We start from the raw sequence: 21078 nt of genomic DNA on the forward strand, positions 1-21078 counted from the left end.
TTGGAGGTGGTGGTTGGGGGTCAGGGGCCTTGGGGGGATGTGTGTGGGGGGGGGGGGGTGGGGTGGTTTTGGTTGTTTGGGGTTTTTTTTAAACAGGGCTTGGCCAAGACAGAGTTATTTTCTGGCGTTGCTGTGGCTTTGAAAGCAAGTCCCACAAAAGAGGGTTGGGAAGGGGTTTTGGGGGGGGGGGGCGGTACGGGGGCAGTGGGTGTCCCGGGTGGGGCTGTGCCATGGACACAGCCCTGCTGATGGCAGCGCTGGGCTGCACAGACAGGGAGGGTGGAGGGGGGGACAGGCACCCCTGTCCCCACTCGCAGCCTCTCAGCGAGGAGCACAGGAGGTTTGCAAGGATGTTTACACATTAGATTGGCCTTGCTAAAACGAGACATAAAACGCACTTTATCACGTGCCCCCCCCTTTATTCTCAGCGCCCCCCGCAGCCGCTAGCCTAGCTGCTGGCGGGAGGGGGTGGCTGCACGGTCCGCGGCGCTGCCGCATGGGTAGAGCCGTGTTTTCCAGACATGCTCCAAAGGACAAAATCCCACAGTCCCTTTTTTGGAGCTTGCTTGGTCCCTGCTCCGCCTGCCTCCGGGCTGGGGGAAGGTTGAGTCAGGGCAATGGGATTTTCGCCTTATATTGTCGCTCTCAAAAAAAATATATGAATAAATAAATCTCTTTGTTCAGGTTGATTTGTATTTGTTTACCTCGGTGTTAGCTATGACCTGTGTTTTTGGGACACATTTGGAATTGGGGGTTGCCGGTCACACCCACTTACAAGAAAACACACACATGACTTGTTGGTGACAAGCGGAGGGTAGGATGGTGACCGATGGCACCTGCATCAGTGTCGGGCTCCGGTGTTGGTGTCGACCTATTAGTCATTAACTTTCTGAGGCTTTCTAGTACACAAGTACCTATATACTATATCTCTCTCTATATATATAGATATACAGAGCTATGTATTTTAAATATACCTATATATGTATGTACATGTATATCTATATATAAATATATATAGGCTACACAATTCCAGACCTCTGAAAACACAGGCAGCTTTAATCAATAAAGTCTTGCACTTTTAGCATATTTGTACATATAAGCTAAAGCCTGGTGGGTGTAATCAGGCTGGTTTGACAGACACAGTGAAAAGTTATTGTACATATTGTATATACTCCATGTAAAAAAAAAAAAAGGAAAATAAGAAAAAAATCTTAGAATTGAGTATAAATCTTGGTTTATTTTATATGATGTTGAATATAGATACATTTATAAATGTTACTATTCTTAAAAGTATTTTGTAATGGGAAAAAGGAAGTGTCTTATGAAGATGAACAGTAAAGATTTTATTCTTGTCTTGAATCTATGTCCCTGCACAGCTCCATTGAATGGAAGCCCGTGCATTTTGGCAAGCTTTAAACAGATTGTACATAGTATTTTAAAAAAAAGAAAAAAATAATTAAAATAATACTTGTAAGACCTCTTACACAATACGTGCCGTTGTCATTCCCTGGGTGGTATGGGGATTAGAATCTGCTCCCTTCTTGCTCCCCAGAGCCACAGCCATCATGAACACGCGTACGAACAGGTGAAGGGATGGAACTCAAGACAAAGACTGGGATTTCCATGACCAGAGCCAGAAGCAATAGGGGCAACGGATAAATTCAAAAGAACAAGGCATCAGAGTCCATGTACACGTCTGTACACTCTAAATGTTTTAATTTGGATGCCAAACCCGAGTGACGGTAGCTCAGGGCTACCCGGGTTCAGGCACTTCCCGTCTCAGCACTGAGGCACGCTCAGGCTCTACGCGAGGCTGAACTAGTCCCGGGCTTCAAAGTCAGGGTCTGCTCTTCATTTTTCTTCCACTTCAGGGGAGGCTGGCGTCCAAGCATGGGTTTTGGCTTGGTCCTTGATTTGGAAAACCCTGACTAAACACGGCTTTAACATGACTAATGCTCTTGCAGGAACTTCTGAAACAGTCCATGAGGAGAAATAATAGTGCCTCAAACACAGATTTATTTTTTTTCTTAAATGGAACAAATTTTTATTTAACACCCCATTTGTCTTACAGTACTTCGGCATACAATACATTGTATAAAAAGCCAACCCGCCAACACAAACGTGTTGCCTTCTTGGTAAAGTGACAAAGCTATAGCAAAAAAGACAAAATAGCCTATTTTTCTGGAAATAAATTGGAATATTTCTTTTTGTTTTAGTCCAGATAACAACTGCAATCGCAATCAAGAACCTTGCATGGTACAACTGGATGAGAAACTTCTAATAAAACCAACACACAGTTATTTGAGTCACTATGTAGCAAACTCTTCTAAAAATACATTACCTAGCCATTAGAGTGATGAACAAGTGGCTTGTTTTAGGCATGGATGGAAACAGAGTGCTTTCTCTGAACCACACAGCAGCAACCACTTCCATGTCCCAGGAAACGCTACTGGTTGAATTACAAGCAGTTCTCCCCCATGGTAGAAAGGGCTCGTATTTTTATCACTATTAGTTGAGCCATCCCCTCACCTCAGGTGTTGAAGCCCTGAACTGGGCGCACAGAGAGGTGGAACAGCCAGCTCCTCGCGGTGCTCAGGCTGCCACTGCTCACCTGCAGCGCAGGGAACGGCGACGGGCTCCCGGGCAGCACGCTCCCTATAGAAGACGGAGGGACCGCGGCAGCTCTGCTGGCCGTCCCCCTGGGCTAACAGTGACGCTTGAGAAAAGGCTGCTTACGTGCATAGTGACAGTAACAATGGCCTCGTTGCTAGAAAGGGCCGTGCAGCCTGCGCTAACGGCCACCGAGAACATTTTGGGGTAAATAACCACATCACACTGGTGACAGCGCAACAGGTAGTGCAATTTTAAAACTGTATAAACAGCATCGCTAGTTTTAGCGATCTATATCTTGCCTACAACTATTTTGTACCGAGTGGTGCATGTCCATTTATTTCCTATGACTGAACCAAAACAATAAAAAGACAGATAACTTCATGAAAACTGTGATAGAAAAAAAAATAACATGGATATGTGAAATGACACATCAGTACTCACTTAACCAAGCTGCTTCCTGTTCGTGAATGAACTGTTCAAAGTTCAAAAACACTTCGAAAGAACTTCCAAGTTACAGTTTGAATGGAAAGTCCCCCCTGGGGAAGAAGGTGAGTAATTCTGGGTCAGACGCTCTGCAACCGCCAGCCTCCTTGCTAGTACTTCTGCTTAATTCCCAGCTACATGTGGCAGCTGACCCGCAACAGAAGTGTGCACACCCGCCACCTCCTGACGCAATGGGATGTGCATCTGGGTTCATCTTTGCATCACCAAGAACTCGAGATGGCCAAAAAGCTGTGTCGCATGGGGATCCGACCCTGACTGTGTAGGGCTTTAAAGTCAAGGCATCAAACTTCAGGACTGAAAAGGGGGAAAGAGCTTCTATTGCTCTAGCCTCCCCGATCCCCACTAAGCCTGTGTGTATTTGTTAGCCAGCCTATCTCTGCAATAGGAAAGGGAAGGAAAGGAGCTAAACTCCAGAATTACTCCATCACACACAAAGCACAAGCGTCCCTCAATGTTACGGCACACAGTGGAAGCAGCCCAGCAAACACACCTCTGGGTCACGGTCCTTTGAATCACCTGGCATTTGCTACATTTCGATCTCCCCAGAGGATCAGCCAGTGATCCGCAGGCTCCAGAAGGAAGAACTTGCCAGTTAGGCAAATGACCGAGTGCTGCCAGCCTGCTGGAAGTGACCTCCCTGCACCCTCCGTTCTGCTGGAGCTGGAGGCCTGGCCACTCTGGTCTTGCAGGATCAACCTGCAGGTGTGTTGCAGGAGCGACTTAAACACATTACCCTTTTTGGGAGAAAATATTAAAAAACTGAACAGAAAACTCATGCAGTTAATAGAAGTTAGTGTTCCCCTACATATCCTAACTTCTCCCCTTAAATATATATTTTTTTATATATATATATGCTGGTAATCTCTCTTTATACATCGATATGATAGCTGACAAGAGCTACTACATAATTGGCAATGGCTCTACAGTCTCTTGGATTGACATTAATAGAAAATGGTATTTTAAAAAGGTGCCCAGTTTTGCATAACCAAACCAAGTAGTGTCACAAGGCTACTGTATTTTGCAGGTTCTTTCAGTGCAGTCTTCTGCACTTCAATCTTAACATCCTGGCTCTCAACCAAAACATTGCATTGAGTTTTAAGACTTTCATACCTCTGTGCTACCTTGCTTAGCAAACAGTTCATAGCTTTGACTACTGCTTGAAATTAATGCCCATCATAAACCTACAAAAGCTTTTTGGATGGACAGCTGCATCTGTTTTCATGGGGCTCCACTAATTTCAGCATGGCTATTTGCAGAAGAATTACTCACTGAGCAAACCTTATCTGAGTACGTCCTGGACTAGAACAACAGTATCATCTACTTTGTATTTCTAAAACAACATTAGGAAAACAGTGAGTAAATACATTTTAAAAATAACACAGTGTTGCCCTACTTTGCCTCAGAAACATATCCACATGAATGGATAAATTAGTTTTTATATTTTACGCATAAAAATACAAATCAGTATTATATTGTATCAAGTGTAATTACTTTGTGAAGGCTTCTGAAAAAACTTCCTCATTTCTCAGATATATGATATAGTTTTTGGAGTTACTGTTCATTTTTTACATTTTTTTTTACATTAATACCTGAGAGTATGGGGGAGAGTAAAATAAATAATTCATAAATTCATTGCTCCTGATCAAAACTGTATTCTTTAGAAGCAGCATGGGAACTTTAACACCAACAGCAATAATGGTATTTCACCAAGTGTTTGTAACATGTCAGAATTTCATTTTATTCTTCATTCATATTAGTATTGCAAAAAAAGCCTCAGTGAATGACACCATTCCCATTCTGCTTCTTTACAAAAAACATGCACAGTATAAAAATGATGCTGCTCTGCAGAGAAAGATTGTCATACAGGCTTTAGAAACTGCCATTTGTAACTAGTTTAGCAGAGAGTCCCAGTTTACTTTGTTGTTGTTAAAATAAAAGCTCTTCCCCTCTTTCTCTAAAGCCATTCTTGTACCAGCTACCAAAGGTTCAAGGTCAACATTTATCAGCATTACTGCCGGCAGAGCTTGGCTCCACAGGATCTTTACTGTATCATTTTTTATATATTAAAAATTTCAAGTTAGATTCCAGAGGATTTTCTTGTTTTCATGAATCCTGGCAGACAGCAAATATTACAGCAGCAATAAGAGAACTATAGAAAAGAAAGAATCATTACTGGGTTGAGGTATGGACTCAGGGTAGGCAAAGGAGCAACTGCAGTCTGTCCCTAGCACTTCCACAGTCAGCGTTCAGCTAACTATGAAGCAGCTAAAGACAGTCTGTGCTTGGGTTTTCCAAACACAAGCAAAACTATACATTCCATCAACATGCTCCTAAGAAGCCAACAATGGCTTCTCTCACAAGATGAATGACAACCACCAAGCAGTCAGACAGATTTAGCCACTGCTTTCCCTTGATTTCTACAATCTATACTAGCTTTTGCATCCGTGTGCAGCCTGGATGGCCAAACAAGCTTCCATCCTTTTCACCTGTACTGTAGGAGGATTGGTATGAAAATGGGAAAGAGAACTCATACACAGGCTGAGCTAGAAAAGCAGGAAACCAGCTGTTTGCTGCAAAAACTGAGATGGGGTCTGGGAGAATGCAGCCTGCAAACTGCCAATGAGGGGCTGGAATATGCAAGAGTCCAGGACCATCAGTAACACCAAAGCAGAGGAACTGAGAGCAGGGCAACTTTCTTCTCTAACCTCACCCTCTTGCACCTACCATAGCTTCTATTCCTAGTCTTCACCTTGCTTTGATTCCAGTCCACATCTAAGTTTGGAAATAACTAAACTAACCTGGAAGACAATCTCTAAGCTGTCGATACTCCTTTTAAGTGAAAATGGCTGGAAGTCATTCCCTTATCACTGTAATAGAACTGAACCTGGAGAGCACACACTGTAACAGCTGTCATTCAGATAGGTTTGCAATAGGTCACACCCAGTATTTCCAAGTAATGTTGCATATTTTAATAACATGGTAAAGACAGTTTATTATTCAGTCCTTTTTTTGGAATGGAACTTATGAACAATGCAAGAAAGTGATTGTGCTTCAAATTATTTTTATTTACATTACATACCAGTATTCTGATAGCTAAAGCTATCCCTTCAAACTTCATTCCCTATATAAACACCAGACTCAATTTCCACACTAACAACCTTCATTTGTAAGCGCTTTATGTGGTTAATTCAGAGTCAAAGGTAAAGAAAATTACACTCTGGTTCTTGCTTTAAGTTGTAAGTTTTTAGCACTCTCTATTCTAACTTTTATGTCATGAGGTTTCTCAAAAAATCTCACAAAGGCTGGCTCATTTAATAAGGATGCCAGAATCTGTTCAAAGGCAAAAGACCACTCATGGTTCCCTCTCAATCTCTGTGCTCTGCTGCCTTCAGTCTGCTCAGAGCTGTTTTCCTCCTGCCCTTTTCTGGGGATTTCAGCAGGCACCTCCGTAACAGCAACTGGACTTTGGACCGGTGATGTGGGACTCTGCAGTCTTCTCCCAACTTCTTCCATTTTCAGCAGGAGGCTGGTAACCACCGCTATAGCCCGATATAACAGTTCCTCCTCGGGATCCCCATGGAACAGATTGTACAGAGTTTTTGAGAATTGGATGAACTGAGACTACAGAGAGATATAGAGGACACTATTCAGAGAACAGCAACACAACTGTCCTGTTTCACTGCACATTGTGATCAAAATCCAGTGCTGGCTGCTGCCAGGCACCTGGTACAACAACCGCTCTAATGACAATATGGGTGTGGACCAGCCCTGATAAACCTAAGTGTGTCTGAAAGTCCCTCTCTTCATAAGCTTACAGTTACAGCAGTTTTAAAAAAAAACCACCCACAGTCTAATTATTAATGTGAAGGTCTGAAATTTAAGAGATCCTACAAATCCTTTAGAAAACTACTAATTGGACTTAAAGGATAAACAGCAGTCAAAAACAGACTTACGTAAGACTCAGACAGACAGTTTACCTGATTCATTCTTGGCAAATCCTTAATGTTTTCTTCTTTTTTAAGAAGTTCATCTTGCCATTGCTTCAGATATGCCTGAATGTCAACCCTCCCCTTCCCTACTTGACAAAAAGAAGAAGAAGAAAAAAAAAATGAACAAACAAGAACTAAGAGCTTCCCATGAGGGATGATGAGCAAAAGAACTGGCATCCTCAATGTCATTCCTTCTCAACAGAGTGGTGGAGCCAAGGACCAAATAGGATCAGAGTTTACTTTTACCTCTCGCCCCCCAGGACTATACTTATAAAAGCAGATATAATGTTAGCACTACACTAGAGCTGACGTTACTCAGTACACTTTGTCACCACACACTTTCCCAGCTCTGCTCCCCTAAAAGATGGTTACCAAATGTGTCTCCAGGATTCTTTACCTTTTTCTGGGCTGCTCTTCAGAGAATAATTTTCAAGACTATCCCCAACAGATGAAACTACAGTTTAGGAGGAGAAAAAGAAGAAAGACTTATTTATTTGAGAAAGGAGGACCAATGGTTCACTTCCTTTTATCAAAAATTCCTTCCTTAAGGAGCAAGACCCTCACTCACCCCTATGTTCTCAACACAGATTAGGCCAAGAAGAAACCACACAGTAAGATTTGTATAATTTCTATAAAAATAGAAGCCACCATGAGGCTGGAGATCATGAAAGAAACTGCAATCAGTTATATGAAGCAAATAATCTTCATAATATTCATGGCCCATGTCTCGAACACTGGGGAGAACAGTACACGTATATTACAGATAAGGTTCTTTTAGATAGTTTTAAAAATCCAAAAAGGATCTGTCTTCCAAAGAAGTAAAAACACACAGCTTTCCAAACAGAACATTTGATCAACTCCATAAACCTAGACCCCACAAAACTTTTTTCAGCTTATTTGGTTTAACATGGAAGCAAAGGATTTTGAAATGCTTGCTTATGTGCCTCAAAATAATTATGGATTTGGATATTTTATTTCTTGAGGTAGGAAATATCATCCCTTTATGCCTTGAACACAAAAGTGAAACGGCCATCTCTTCAACAACCATTGCAACAGGTGGCCTGCTATGCTGAAAAGTGCTGACCAAATACACTCCCCTATTTCCATGTAAACACCTGTGGCCTTTGAATTCAATCATCAGACTAGCTAGCCACAAATTCTGTGCTACTTTATGAAAATGTAACTATCTACAGAAGATCTTTGCAGATTATTCTTGTTAACAGTGATATGATTTACTGGATTTACTAATTTTCAGAAGAGCGCTCCCCATTTTTCACCACAAGATACTTAATAGATTCCTCCTAATATGCTACAGGCAAAGCCCTGCACTCTGGAGCTTACCACTGAGTTGGCTGAAGTGGATCAGTTCTTCTTTTGAAAGATCACCACCTTTGGAAGGGCTCAGAGATTCGACTTCAGTAAAAGCTGCAGTAAATAAATGAATAAAGTGGTTTTGTGGTTCCCAAGCATTACCAAAGCAGTGATAAAAAGCAAAAGCTTTGTACGGACAAATGGTCCCTATGAAGAGAAATAGTGTTGGAGCAGATGAAGTCCTTCCCAAAGAATACATGACTCTGGAAAAAATACACATCTGTATTCAGCTATTGGACTACACTGTAGCCAGGACTGGTGACAACAGGAAGAAAAGTAAAGCTAAGAAAAAAAAAATGCAAAGATGATAAAAGCCAAAAACAGCCCTCCCCAAATGCCACCGCCTCTCACCTACCTGGAGGGATGTGCAACTTAAAAAGAAGCTTGAGTTTGTCAGTGAAACTTCCATTATACATGGTATCTGTTAGAGGAAAGAGGCAAGACAGTCTGTTCAAATGGACCAAACTTTTCCACACCCTCTCAACCTAAAGAAACAGAACCCAGGTAGGTTGGAAGTGGACATGTGTCCCACCTTACATCAAGTATAATTAGAGATGAAGCTTAAGGAAGTATCACCTGCAGCTGAGTCTGGGGTTTGCCTGGAGGAAAGAACATTAATAATGTCTATGACTTACTAAAATGAAACCATAGCACCAAAGAAATATAGCGCTAACATCTTGTCAGCATTGTCCCTTAAATTCTCGTTTCCTGAACAACATTACTTTGAAAACAAGATTAAAGGAACAGAGTAGTAAGTCAAGAAAACTTTCAGTTCCCCAGAGATATCAGGCATTGGTCATCTTGCACAATCTATGTATGAGACAGCTTAATATGAGGAAGCATTTCTCATCAACCAAACAGACTGGGCAATGAGATCACACCATTTCCTAATTTTCTGATATTTTGATGGTAAAGCCATATTTAAATTTAATCTCAAATAGGAGATTATTCTCCAGGGGATTAACGTCTCAGAAAAATTACTAGTTTGTAAAGCCTTGTGCTAGCTATTTCATGGTGAAATACAGACAAGAAAATGAAAGCACAGTTCCATAACTTAAAGCCTTTAGCATGCACCTAAATAGTGTAGCTCCCACTCTCAAGCTTATAAATACATTTCAAGCATTTGGCTTGCCATTCAGACAGTCTTTGCATTTAATGTCATATGATAAAAATCATATGTCTAGTCTCCTTAGGCTCTTTATATAGTATATGGAAGGCGATACACTCCAGGACTACTCCCAAGATGGAGTTCCCTTTTAAGTGTGCTACATATATATGTTGTTCTCGTACCAAGAACACAGGCAAATTGTTTGAAGTTTATAAGGCAATCGGAGCTCTCATCCATCAGTCTGAACGTCCACAATGCAAGCGAGTCTCTGTTTGCACAGTGTGACCAGGGGCTCAAGAGATGACAGAGAACCCTGAATTGCTGGCAATCAATCCGATACTGGTCAAGATATGGCAGGCTGGCATCATGATGTTGTAAGACGGGACTATTTACATTCCAATAACAGGAAAGAAAGTGCTCCTTCTGCAAAGGAAATAGAAAAATGTTAGATTTTCTGAGACAACAACTCTCTCTGGGTGAAAGATGTGGGAAGTTAACTGTGTAATTTGATTTAAAGCTGACATGTAAAACATATGTTGAATCTAGCTTTTATCTCAATTTGTTAAAACTGTTTCACGCTCATAACACAGTTCGCCATTAAGATGGATGTTTGTTAAGTGAGGAAAATAGCACATTACCTTGAATAATTCATAAAGCTCTTCAAGATCACTAGGACTGAATTTTACATCCTGGGACACAACACGTAGCTAAAACAAAATTCAGAGAAAATTAATTAATGAGTCTTCCCTCTTTGGAATAAGCCTGTAGAATAAAGTTATGGGAGACTTAACCCTACATTAAAACTGTTTGAATATTCCAGGTTTTGGCATGTTACAATTAGGAGTAACAATAGAACTTATTTTTAAAAGCAATCAGAAGATTATAGACTGAAAGAAATAATTTTAAAAAAGAAAAAAAAAGGGGGAGCTTAAAGCTAGTCATGTTACTTGCATGTATGGAGACTACACTATGAAACCCAGGAGATAAAACTCAAATATTTATAACGATATAACATATAGCTTCCTTTAAAGGGTAAATGCATGTACAGCTCTCAACAGTGAAGATGAATCCTCATTCTTTAAATTAAAAAAAAAAAAATTGTTCACAGCTTTGTTTTTTAAAAAAAAAGTTAGCTACAAAACCAGGTTCCATCTTCACGATACATACGTTTTGTAAAATGAAATACAAGTTATCATCTTAGCAACAGCATTTAGTATCAGTTGCTACAAGCCACATTTACTACAGAAAGAAGCACTGCTTCTTAAATAGACTAGTATTATCATCAGTCGTTGGAAATCAGCTACTGAAGAAAATAGGCAAAGGAAGCACCTTCCAACCTCCACCTTCATTCAGGAATCTGAACTTAAAGGATGATGTTGGCAGCTGAAGAGCTACCACACGCATTACCGGACATTCATGCACAGCACAGAAAAAAAGCAACCCTTGTCTCACTCTTCGGTGACATTTGGGATTGCTTCCCAGAGTAAAAATGCAGGTGATTAACTGTTCTACTGTAGCACTGTGGACATTTTACAGTGCTCTATGCGTCCAAGAGAAATGCATTAACAATTTAACAACAACAGCTAGAAGTATAGGTCAGCCTGTTCCAATCAATGCAAAGTGTCAGAGATATGCCAGCTTTTAGAAGTTGTCTGCGATGGTGTTACTTGTAAGAAGACCAGAAGGTCATGCTGTGATTCACAGACTGAAAACGTCACAGGCCAAACCTCAGTTCACGGACACCCTGCAGATGACAGGGATTTCAGTGTATAAAATTACATATTCGGCCCTGGAAAATGTGGCTCTTCCCAGAATTTTCCAAAAGAACGAATTTTATCAGAGGGAAGGGTTTAGCTCTTCCAAGTCACTCACCACATTCTGCTTGGTCGTAGCTTCTAACGTCTGAATCACATAAAGCCTGTTCCTGCAGCGCATGCTCTCAACATCCTCATATCGAATATCGCCATATCTCTAAGAAGAAAAGCATCATTCCATGAAATCAACTGTTGCTAGACACATCTAAGCAGATATTTTTGTCTTTCTTGCATCTAAATACAATGCAGGTATGGACACAAAGGAACATCCCAGAAACTCTGAGAAAAAAATCACTTACTAGAGCACTAACATTCTCCCTAAATAGCATAACTTTTAAAAGGGCAGGTGTTTCAAAGAGTGATGGAAAAAGAAGGAACTGGAGTAGTTCACTGTGTGGGAAGACAAAGCAAGGGATTTTACCATGTGTCGGCTCTATATCCAACTCTGCTATCACATGGTGACTACTACTGCAGGGTAGCAAAGTATAAGATGTGTAAGTTGTCGTCAGGGCTTGAAGTTCACTCTAGTGAACTTTAGAAATTAGCTGAAGTAATTTCTGAGCCGTTCCTAGCTACCTCTGGAATTTTGGAAGGACAGGAAAGGTGTCTGTGCATTGGACTAGAATAAATGCATCTATCTTTAAAGAAAAGTGGAATAGCAGGCAAAAACTAGAAACAAGTTCCCAGAGAAATCATGGAACAAATTATCAAACAATTAAAATCTAAACAGAAACAGATAAGATAAGATAAATCAAAACAGGCTAACGTTCTTTATCAAGATGATGTGAAATTAATTAAATTTCCTTCTATGAGGAAATTCAGTCTAGTGGGTAGAACTGCAACAGTGGATAGGATACATCTTTACTGCTCTAAGGTTTCTGACACTCTTCAGCAACACATGCAACCAGGATGACAGGGCCTAACCACGATCATCATGCACTATGTGCACAACTGGTTCTATTAACAAACTCTGAGAACAAATGAGAGGCAAACAACCAAACTAGCAGGACTTTCAGACCAAACTTTTTTCTGCAGTGTGTTTTGTTTTCATTTTCGGCAATGCACTTACAACAAGACATGAAAAACTGCAACACAGTCATAAAGAGTCTGAGCACATAACCTTTGAGGAAAGGTTAGAGGAACTGGTTGTGTTGAAGCTAGAAAAAAAAAAAGATCAGAGTTGAAAGGGTAAGTGATGAACAACCACCACCTAACAGCAACGTTCAAAAGCCAAACCAAATCAGAGGCTATTACTTTGGACCAGTTACCTGCCTGCAAAGGCAGGGGAAGGAGAAAGGGAGCTTCTTTTGCTTTGTCTTTCAGTAATGATTCCATCTCTGTGAAAGCTTCAGATTACACTTCAGAATGCAATATACAGCACTTCATTATTTACCACCTCTCTTTATTCTTCGAGTATTCTTTATTCTGCGAGTATTCACCCTCACTATGAGATCTCCCCATGACAAGAAAGATACATAATAGTATGCAACTCTTCTTACAAGAATCATAAAGCGTTTTACAAACATGGTTCTTCAGTATAACATTCTTGTGAAACAATACTGATAGCAGACGCAAAGACTTTTTATATGGTTAGCTCAATGCTGTAAAGACACTTCAAGAGAACTTGATTTTCTGATTCTTGTCTTTGTTCATCCCACTAAAGGCAAAGCCCTCTTCTCAGTAAAAATCAATAGAGAAAGGTCCTAAATTATATAAATTACAGTTAGTTAATCTTTTCTGAGCCAAGTCCAGGACATTTTTCAAAAAGAGATGTATTGTGGATCTTTCACTAGAAACAAATGACTGAGAAAGAGAAAAGAGAAAGAGAAAAGAGAAAGAGAAAAGAGAAAGAGAAAAGAGAAAGAGAAAAGAGAAAGAGAATCATATAGATAAAAGAAACCAGCTAATAGAAAAAACAAAATGTGAACAAATCTCTCAGCTTGGCTTTCACTTCAGGTGAGCTAAGCAGAAATATCTACAAATGGATTCATACTCTGATACAAATCATGCCAAAGAAGGAAACATCTTATGAAAATCGGAGGACAAAAGGAAAAGGAGAAGCTAGACCTATTTCCTCCCCAATGGAGAGCTGCAAAGCTAGACGCTGCAGAAATCAAACTTGAAAATTGAAAGAAAGTGCTAAAAGATCATAACTGGTCTTCCTCACCCAACACATCTCTAAACAGTCATTTAACCTATACAGTAAACTACTCAAGTACAGAGCTACCTGCACGGGTTATTATGTCAAATGTTACCACTATCTGCAATGTGCAGTAATCAGTCTCAAATTAGCAAATGCAAGGGCTGTTTCTGCTATACTTTGTCATTTAGTTGACATACTAATAAGTAAATGAGGGATGGCAATACATAACCTGTGATGAACCTAGGGAGCTCCATTCAGGACAGCCTAGCAAGCACATTCCAGGCAGTTAAAAAACCAAAACAAATCTATCCCATAACATACAGAGTTTTCAGTGAGGCACAACAAAATACAGAGCCCAATTTCTACCAATCTAGACAGAATTTTAATTCTAGTTTGTACAGTGCAGCTGCACTATTTTCAGGGTAGCCCATGCAATGTAAACACTGCATGGGATGCGAAAACATACCCACAAGAACACATACTTCATTTGATTCTCGGATCAAATCAGTAATGTCCACTTTTGGATGGTCACTCTTTGTATCACTGAGGCTGGAGCCCTGCTGCACAGCTGGAGGCAAAGGACTGTCTTTGTTAGTGACACTGTCAAAAAATCTGCACAAAGCAAAACACACGAGAAATCATCAGGAACCAGTTTATGACAGCAAAACGATAACATCAGCATCTACTGAAGAAAAAGTGTGCAGAGAATGGGAAATAGCAAAGAATATCAGCATGAGTAGCACAAATATGCTGTAATAGTTAAAGATATACAAACACGGGAACCGGCTACCCAGAGAAGGTTGTAGAGCTTCTAGCCTTGGGAGTTTCTAAAACCCAGCTAGACAATACCATGGCTGATGTGATCTAGTAATCCTCTTCTGAGTGGAAAATTAGACTAGAGACTTGCCAAGGTCCCTTCCACTTGGCATTCCCCTGGTTCTCTAATCCACCTAGCAAGGTTGTACTACATAACTGGGAGAGGGGAAAGAAGATTGTCCTGAACTGTGACCGAGGCAATCTTTATTCCCTCGGATGCATAAGCCAAGACAGGCCTGATCACACCTACATGCCCATCACACCTACATGCCCAGCGTAAAGAGATCCACCATGGAGGCTGGTCAACTCCTTTGCCAACATCGAGGAACACGTATCTACAGACTGATGGCTTCCTTTTCCTTGAGGAGAGGCAAACTACTGTAATGATTTTTTTTTTTAAATATGCCAGCATGCTGCAGGCTGGATTAACTGTGCAACAGGAGTATTGCAGCCAGATAAAATGTTGAAAGCAAGAGTTCAAAAGGAGTTTGTAATAATCATCAAAAATCTTGGGTGTCAAGTGGGAACAGCAGCCTGTTTAGTTCAAGGGAAAATTAAAATTTCACTAGACTTCTAGATTTTAAATCTTAATATATTTAAGCTGAGTGAATGTGCTCTTAATGTTCAGTTTTTCAAGTGTTAAATATTTAAATGAGTACAGCCGGGTTTTACAATAAATACCAGGCTGTGTGGTCTCTTATAATAAAAATCACACTTTCCTCATTAATTCTGTAGCTCCTACCCTATTCAAACATGCAACATTTAAAAGTCTCACTAAAAGGAAATTCTTATTATCAGTTCTTAACAGTCATAACTTGGTGACAGCACAGTCATTTTTGCTGTTTTAATACTCCATAATTCACAATCACAGCAGCAACAACGGAATTTAGGTAGGTAGTTTTACTTGCGATACATAGTTTAAAACGCACTTTATGTTGCATATTTGAATTTATTCTTCAAATGCTAATATAGAACAAACATCTGGTCATGACTGTCCTCATCGCATGTTTTTTGTCTTATTTCTATTTTAAGTCATTAGCAGCGGAGGAGCCAATAGCCTGAACTACAACAACTGAGGTGTAGAATATGTTGTCACTAAGCTGATGCCCAAACTGTTTGGAACAGTTGTAGCGTGCTGTAGATTACCTCATCATTAAGGAAAGCCACCTTCTCTATGTGATTTAAATTCCAGGCAAAACCCACATTGCTTTTACTTTAAAATACACAAAACGGCAATGGTTTTAGAAGAGGATGAGATTTTCAGAGGATCCAGGCACACTTTCCAGCCACCCCTTCCAGAATTTCGGCCTGAGATTAACACTTAATTCCTTTGAAGCCTTTGGAAATCTTGGTCAGATGTCTTCTCAGCTGCCCCAGAATGACTTATCTATTTGCAATTATAGAAGCTGCTATGCAGCCCATAAGAGTAACAGTTACACTGATACCTGTTGAGAACAGTGACTGCTTCTGCATCATCCTTACAAGTCAGCAATTTCTCCATGTTGTATTCCAGCACTGCGAGACCCAGCTGCAAGATTGCCTTTATTCCATCATAGAAGAAACAGTCCACCACATTGACTGCACTTTCAATAGGCAGCACACTGATAAAAAGGGTAAGGAACCAGGAGAGAGAGACCGAGGAGAAAAAAGTCATGTCCGTCATGTGGTCTGTCAACTGAGGCAGATGAACCCTGATGAGCTCCTCAAACACTGCCTGATCTACCAAGGCACCTGCAGGGAAAGGATAACAAAACCACCACCCAAATCTTAATACAGAGAAGCGTACTTTTTGCAGAGCACTGGCCAGAAATAAAGCCCCGTCCTTATGCAACTTTGTTGTATATCAAACACTGGCCTAGCTGCATGGAACCATTGGCTTCATTCCCCATGCTGGAAGCGATGCGGTCTATGCCTGGGTTCAGAGCCTTGCTGCATGCTATAAAGTGTGTTAGCACTTTTGTGGGTGTGTGGCTACTTCCAATGATTCTCCTGACAGCCAATACACCCTCTCTGCAATGAGAGAAAAACTTCGCATCCGATCTTCTTCTAGCATACACAACTACAAGTACTGAGCATGAGATCAAAGACTAAGTCTGGACCTGGATGGAGTAATGGTTTTTTCTTTATTTAAGTTGACTAAGTTTCAAATAAATAGTATGAATTGCAGTTATAATTCCAAAAGAACAGTATAATAGTCTATTTGACTACTTCCTGAGTAGTTATGCCTAGAGTAATAACAGTATCTGAAAATCATATCCACTCCTGCTTAAGGAATCATCTTGGGACGTTCTCTGTAACTTCCATTTTCTACTTCACAATACTGAACCAAATGCAACAGTTTCTCTCCACTGTTCAGCCTTCAGCTCATTCCTTGTTCTTAATGAATGATCATTTACATTCAATTCTAGACAGATAAAAAGACAGACGTATGTTACCAATGATTCGACGATTGAAATAATCGGGTAGCATCCTTTCACACACAGCAACCAAAAGCCAGAATGCTTCCTCTTCCTTAGCATATAGCAGAAGTACTGATGTCAAAATATTCATTGCCTGTAATATTTAAACAGGAAAGGAAGCATTTACGAGGAAAGATGATGAAAACACAACTGTTGTCATTTGTTAAAATTTATACTTCTGAAAGCACTTTACAGCACATTTTTAGAGTGCTAGCATAACCTACAGCTGTAACCAATATAAGACTTTTACCTCTATATTATTTAATACAAAGCATAGTATTTAAACTACATAAAAATATTTTTAACTGCTAAAAGTCTAGTAAGAATGCAAAGGCATATATGAAGTGGACATGACAGCATTTATCAACAAATTCAAGCACAATGTAAAAACTCATGTTACACAGTAGGACAAAATAAGCAAAGTAAGTGAACCACTGAGCAAGAAACCATTACATATTTATGTGATTGATTTTATGAGGTGCCACTACACTGCCATCATGAGCTAATATTTAGACAACCAACAGTAAGAGTCTCAAAACAGCTGTACCTGACAATATCCAATTTGGGGATTCCTGTATGCATACGCTGTAAGAACTCTCCTGAGCGCAGAAATTCCTGTGTCACTTTGAAAAGCAGGATGCTCAGGTAAGGAGCGACGTAAATCTCGTTCAATTTCATCAGTAGCTAAAGTGCACGTTCCTAAGGACTTTTCCACCAACTCGGTGTAATAACCAGGGTTGGATGCCATATCATTTACAGCACCTGCCAATACATTGTATTGCACAGTATTAGAGGACAACAGTAAAGTATCTATGTGACTGTCTGCAGTTTGTATAAAATTTTTCAGTGACTACTGAGGTACCCCATGAGTCACCAGATGTTACTGCAGTAATGTATGAGTAATTCCACTGAAATTAATGGAATTACTCTGAAATGAAAACAGAAAAGCAAAATAACATAAGGCTTGGAGGAAATCTAAGTCACTTTCCATTATAAAGTTGATTTTGACTTACTTGTTTCATTTGGGGGGGGGAGGGGGGAAGCTTCCTTTCACCTACAATTTTGCCCAAGTTTTCTGGCAAACACAATACCTTTCCGTTTGTAGAGCTGGAAATAGATTAGAAAAACTGGGCAAAGGACTGATATTTACCTAATTAATCCTGTAACTTTTATGTCAACACCTTCCATGACAGAGATATTGGTCTGGTTACAGAAGCATAAATGCCTATGTAAATGCTCAAAGAACACTAGCAAAGGTAAATCTATGTTCACATGTCCTCAAAAGGAACTACCACACAGTGGGCTGAGTGAAGAGTATAAAATGCATTTGTTACAATAAACAGATCCTCTGGAACAGCAGAAAGCTTTGCCCCGGGGAACACAGCGAGTACACCTAGCAGATAAGGTCCTGGGTGCCTCCTCAAAACATGCAGCTCATTTTCTGAATCTGACACGGCCTTCTTGTACGTATGACCCTGATCAAGTTGGTGGCTGCTGCTTTTCTAAGTGTTTCAGTGAATGGGAATAGAAAGCACACAGAGGTGTTATAAAGCGGTATCTTAATCCCCTGGGCCTCCCTTCCTCAAGTTAAGTCCTCTGACACAGGTGTGTTCTACAGAATAAAGCCACAAAAGTACATTCACAGCTTTGGCAAGAGATCCCATATGTGTAAGACAGTCCTCACTCTTTAAACAAAGCAACAGCATATAGGAAAGAGCTGCTGCTAACTGGGGCCAAATTCTCTGCCAGGAAAACATTTTTCTTGTGTCTGATAACACTATCCTCTCAGAAAGCTTAAATCAAAACAATTGAAACACAGTCCCTCAAACATGCTTTTCGTTTTAGCAAATAAAGAGGCTTTGCTGAAACTGACTGTCGCCTGGAACAGCATGTATTCTTATCTTCTCAATTGAGTTTGTTGTAAAAAGAAGCAGATGCAGATTTAGTTTGAATCAATGCAAAACAAAATAATAGACAAAATTATCCTGCTCATCGTTTTGAGCTGTCTTCAGAAAGGTTTGGAGATGTTGCCAGAGGTAAGAGCATTTTTTGTCAGACTACGTTCAGTCAGTAACTAGAATATCCGTACAGTAGAGCCCACAAAACTGAATCAATTATATTTGCTATGCAATACCTGAGAAGAGTAGCCAGAGCTCTCCTCTTAATGCCTCCGGGATCCCTCTTACAACCAGGTCTCGAGTCTTCTTTGTTCGAAACATACTGACACCATGTCCCCGTTCGACAAAGAGGATGTTCCAGGACTGTTCTTTCATTTTTTCTTTCAACTATGAAAAGCAGAAGACAACAAGCATTAAGTATACTGGAAGATTTTCCTCATGTTTCAGAGAACAGAACCAACTTTTGCTCTCAGTTTTGTTCATATAAACTGGAAATGACAGCACGGGCATCCATATTGATACGCGAAATGAATGCTGATGCAAATCAGAGCAAAATCTAACCTGTGTATGGTATAAGTTTGGCTATAAGTCTGGCATACAATGCCATCTCCTACATGACCTACTCCTCTTTAAAGTGTATTATTACAAGAATATCTATACCAGATCAGATCAAAGGTAAATCTAAGCCAGTATCCCATCTGACAGAAACCAACAGCAAGTGCCACAGGACAGTAAGGTCAAGTAAACATCTGCAAAATCCTCCGCCATCCTCCAGCAAATAGAAGCACAAGCACCTCTCCTCAGCAGAGGCAATCTCTCTGAATTTAACAACAGACAGCAGATTTTTCCCTGCAAATTGCTTTCTGAACCCAGACAAAGCTGCTGCCTTCTAACTTCACTTGAAGCCCCCCGGTGCTGTATTAAGACAGCAATCAATCACTCCTTTTCACCTTTTTCAAGTCACTCCCAAGTTCAACTTTTTCCTTACTTCCCACTTACGAATGATTCCAACCCATAAACAGCAAGCTGGATTTTCATTTTAGAATGAAGTCATCACCATCTATTTGTTATGTTTTATTGTTCACTATTCTGCTAAACTTATTTAAAAAAATAAAAATCACTAGCTATTTGTTACTTCTAGATTGAATCACTTGCAACTTTGACAGCACATCACCAAAAACTACCTAATTATCAAAGGACCACAAAAGTACTAGGGACTTAAAAGGAGTAAATGAACAGTTATAAAGCAGTAAGACAGCTCATCAGTGCAAGGTGCAACTGTGCAGACAAATTCTGCCATCATACTTCTCCTGAGGTGTTCCAAAAATGCATTGCCAGCGTAATGGATAAGAAAGTTCAATACTTGATATAATTCCTATGGCAAAAAAAAATTGAGGTACATTAAAACTTCCTCTTCTAAGATTCTTTTCAGCTATTCCCATGTAAATATATACATATGTTTGTATGATGCATACATACATACAAACAAATCTGCTTATCGTAACTTGGATCAATTTTGAAATATCCCATTTTTTGTTGCTGCTTTGTGATAAACAGCGTAAGATTCTTTTGGTAAAGGGTAAATCAAGAGAAGAAGGAAAAAGGATGAAACTGAATGAAAGCAGTAGAAAAGACAACCAGGAAAAACAGGTTGAAGAGAAGGTTTAGATTGCTGATGTGTGGTGGCAGGTTTCTCTGTGCTAATTTGAGAGCTTTAATATGAGAAAAAGTATTTGGTCACAACGGTGCAATGAAATCAAGCAAGTGATTATCTGCGAAGTCAACTCACTGTCACAGACATCTGCTTAATTACTCTGATAAATTAACAGATTTCAGTTTCAACATGTCTATGAACTGTTCTTTGCTAACAGCAATAAAAATGTACTAACTCTGTTACAGATGAAATAATATCCCACAGAAACTCAACAGGCAAAACAGGTTGCTTCCTTTTTTTTTTTTTTGATTCATCATGCTTTGTTGCATTATATTAGTTGACAGATTTGGCACAGAATGTCTACAAATGGCAGAAAGCACAGAGAGGGATGGCATGACATCAGTGTCATTATTCTCCCACAATTTCTCAGTCTTTCCTCAGTTTATTTACATGAGCTCCAAATTGCACTAGGAGAGAATCAATAATCAGGAAAATTTGCAGGAGAATGAAGTCTAGTTTGATTAAGGAAGGGAACTAAAAGATGAAAACACTTATGCCCATATAGGTTTTACATTTAATCAAATGTTTATCAACCAGATAGAACGTTTCTACAAACTAGCAATTATTATCAACATAGAAGACAATAGGGTATGCATCTGAACTTCAGTAGGGCCAGCCACATGAGTAAAACCTGCTTCACAAAATGAAA

General features: G+C 39.9%; 1 protein-coding gene across 3 annotated transcripts in view; it reads right to left on the reverse strand.

The window, feature by feature from the left end:
• Window positions 1-6161: 6161 nt before the first annotated feature.
• The window catches only part of TBC1D8B (TBC1 domain family member 8B), a 36487-nt gene continuing 21570 nt past the window's right edge, over window positions 6162-21078 (reverse strand). For 2 of the 3 annotated variants that reach the window (XM_054839214.1, XM_054839216.1), the window contains 13 exons: window positions 18952-19102; window positions 17365-17579; window positions 16794-16911; window positions 15804-16089; window positions 14025-14154; window positions 11458-11556; window positions 10224-10292; window positions 9768-10008; window positions 8833-8898; window positions 8448-8531; window positions 7504-7560; window positions 7095-7195; window positions 6162-6738 (listed from right to left, as the gene is read on the reverse strand). In XM_054839214.1, the coding sequence (XP_054695189.1) occupies window positions 6328-6738; window positions 7095-7195; window positions 7504-7560; window positions 8448-8531; window positions 8833-8898; window positions 9768-10008; window positions 10224-10292; window positions 11458-11556; window positions 14025-14154; window positions 15804-16089; window positions 16794-16911; window positions 17365-17579; window positions 18952-19102 (2028 nt within the window). In that variant the 3' untranslated portion in view covers window positions 6162-6327. The remainder of the gene's footprint in view (window positions 6739-7094; window positions 7196-7503; window positions 7561-8447; window positions 8532-8832; window positions 8899-9767; window positions 10009-10223; window positions 10293-11457; window positions 11557-14024; window positions 14155-15803; window positions 16090-16793; window positions 16912-17364; window positions 17580-18951; window positions 19103-21078) is intronic. The other variant, XM_054839215.1, reaches the window with a different exon arrangement.

The sequence above is a fragment of the Grus americana genome, chromosome 12, assembly GCF_028858705.1.
Source record: "Grus americana isolate bGruAme1 chromosome 12, bGruAme1.mat, whole genome shotgun sequence".
NCBI classification, from domain to species: domain Eukaryota; kingdom Metazoa; phylum Chordata; class Aves; order Gruiformes; family Gruidae; genus Grus; species Grus americana.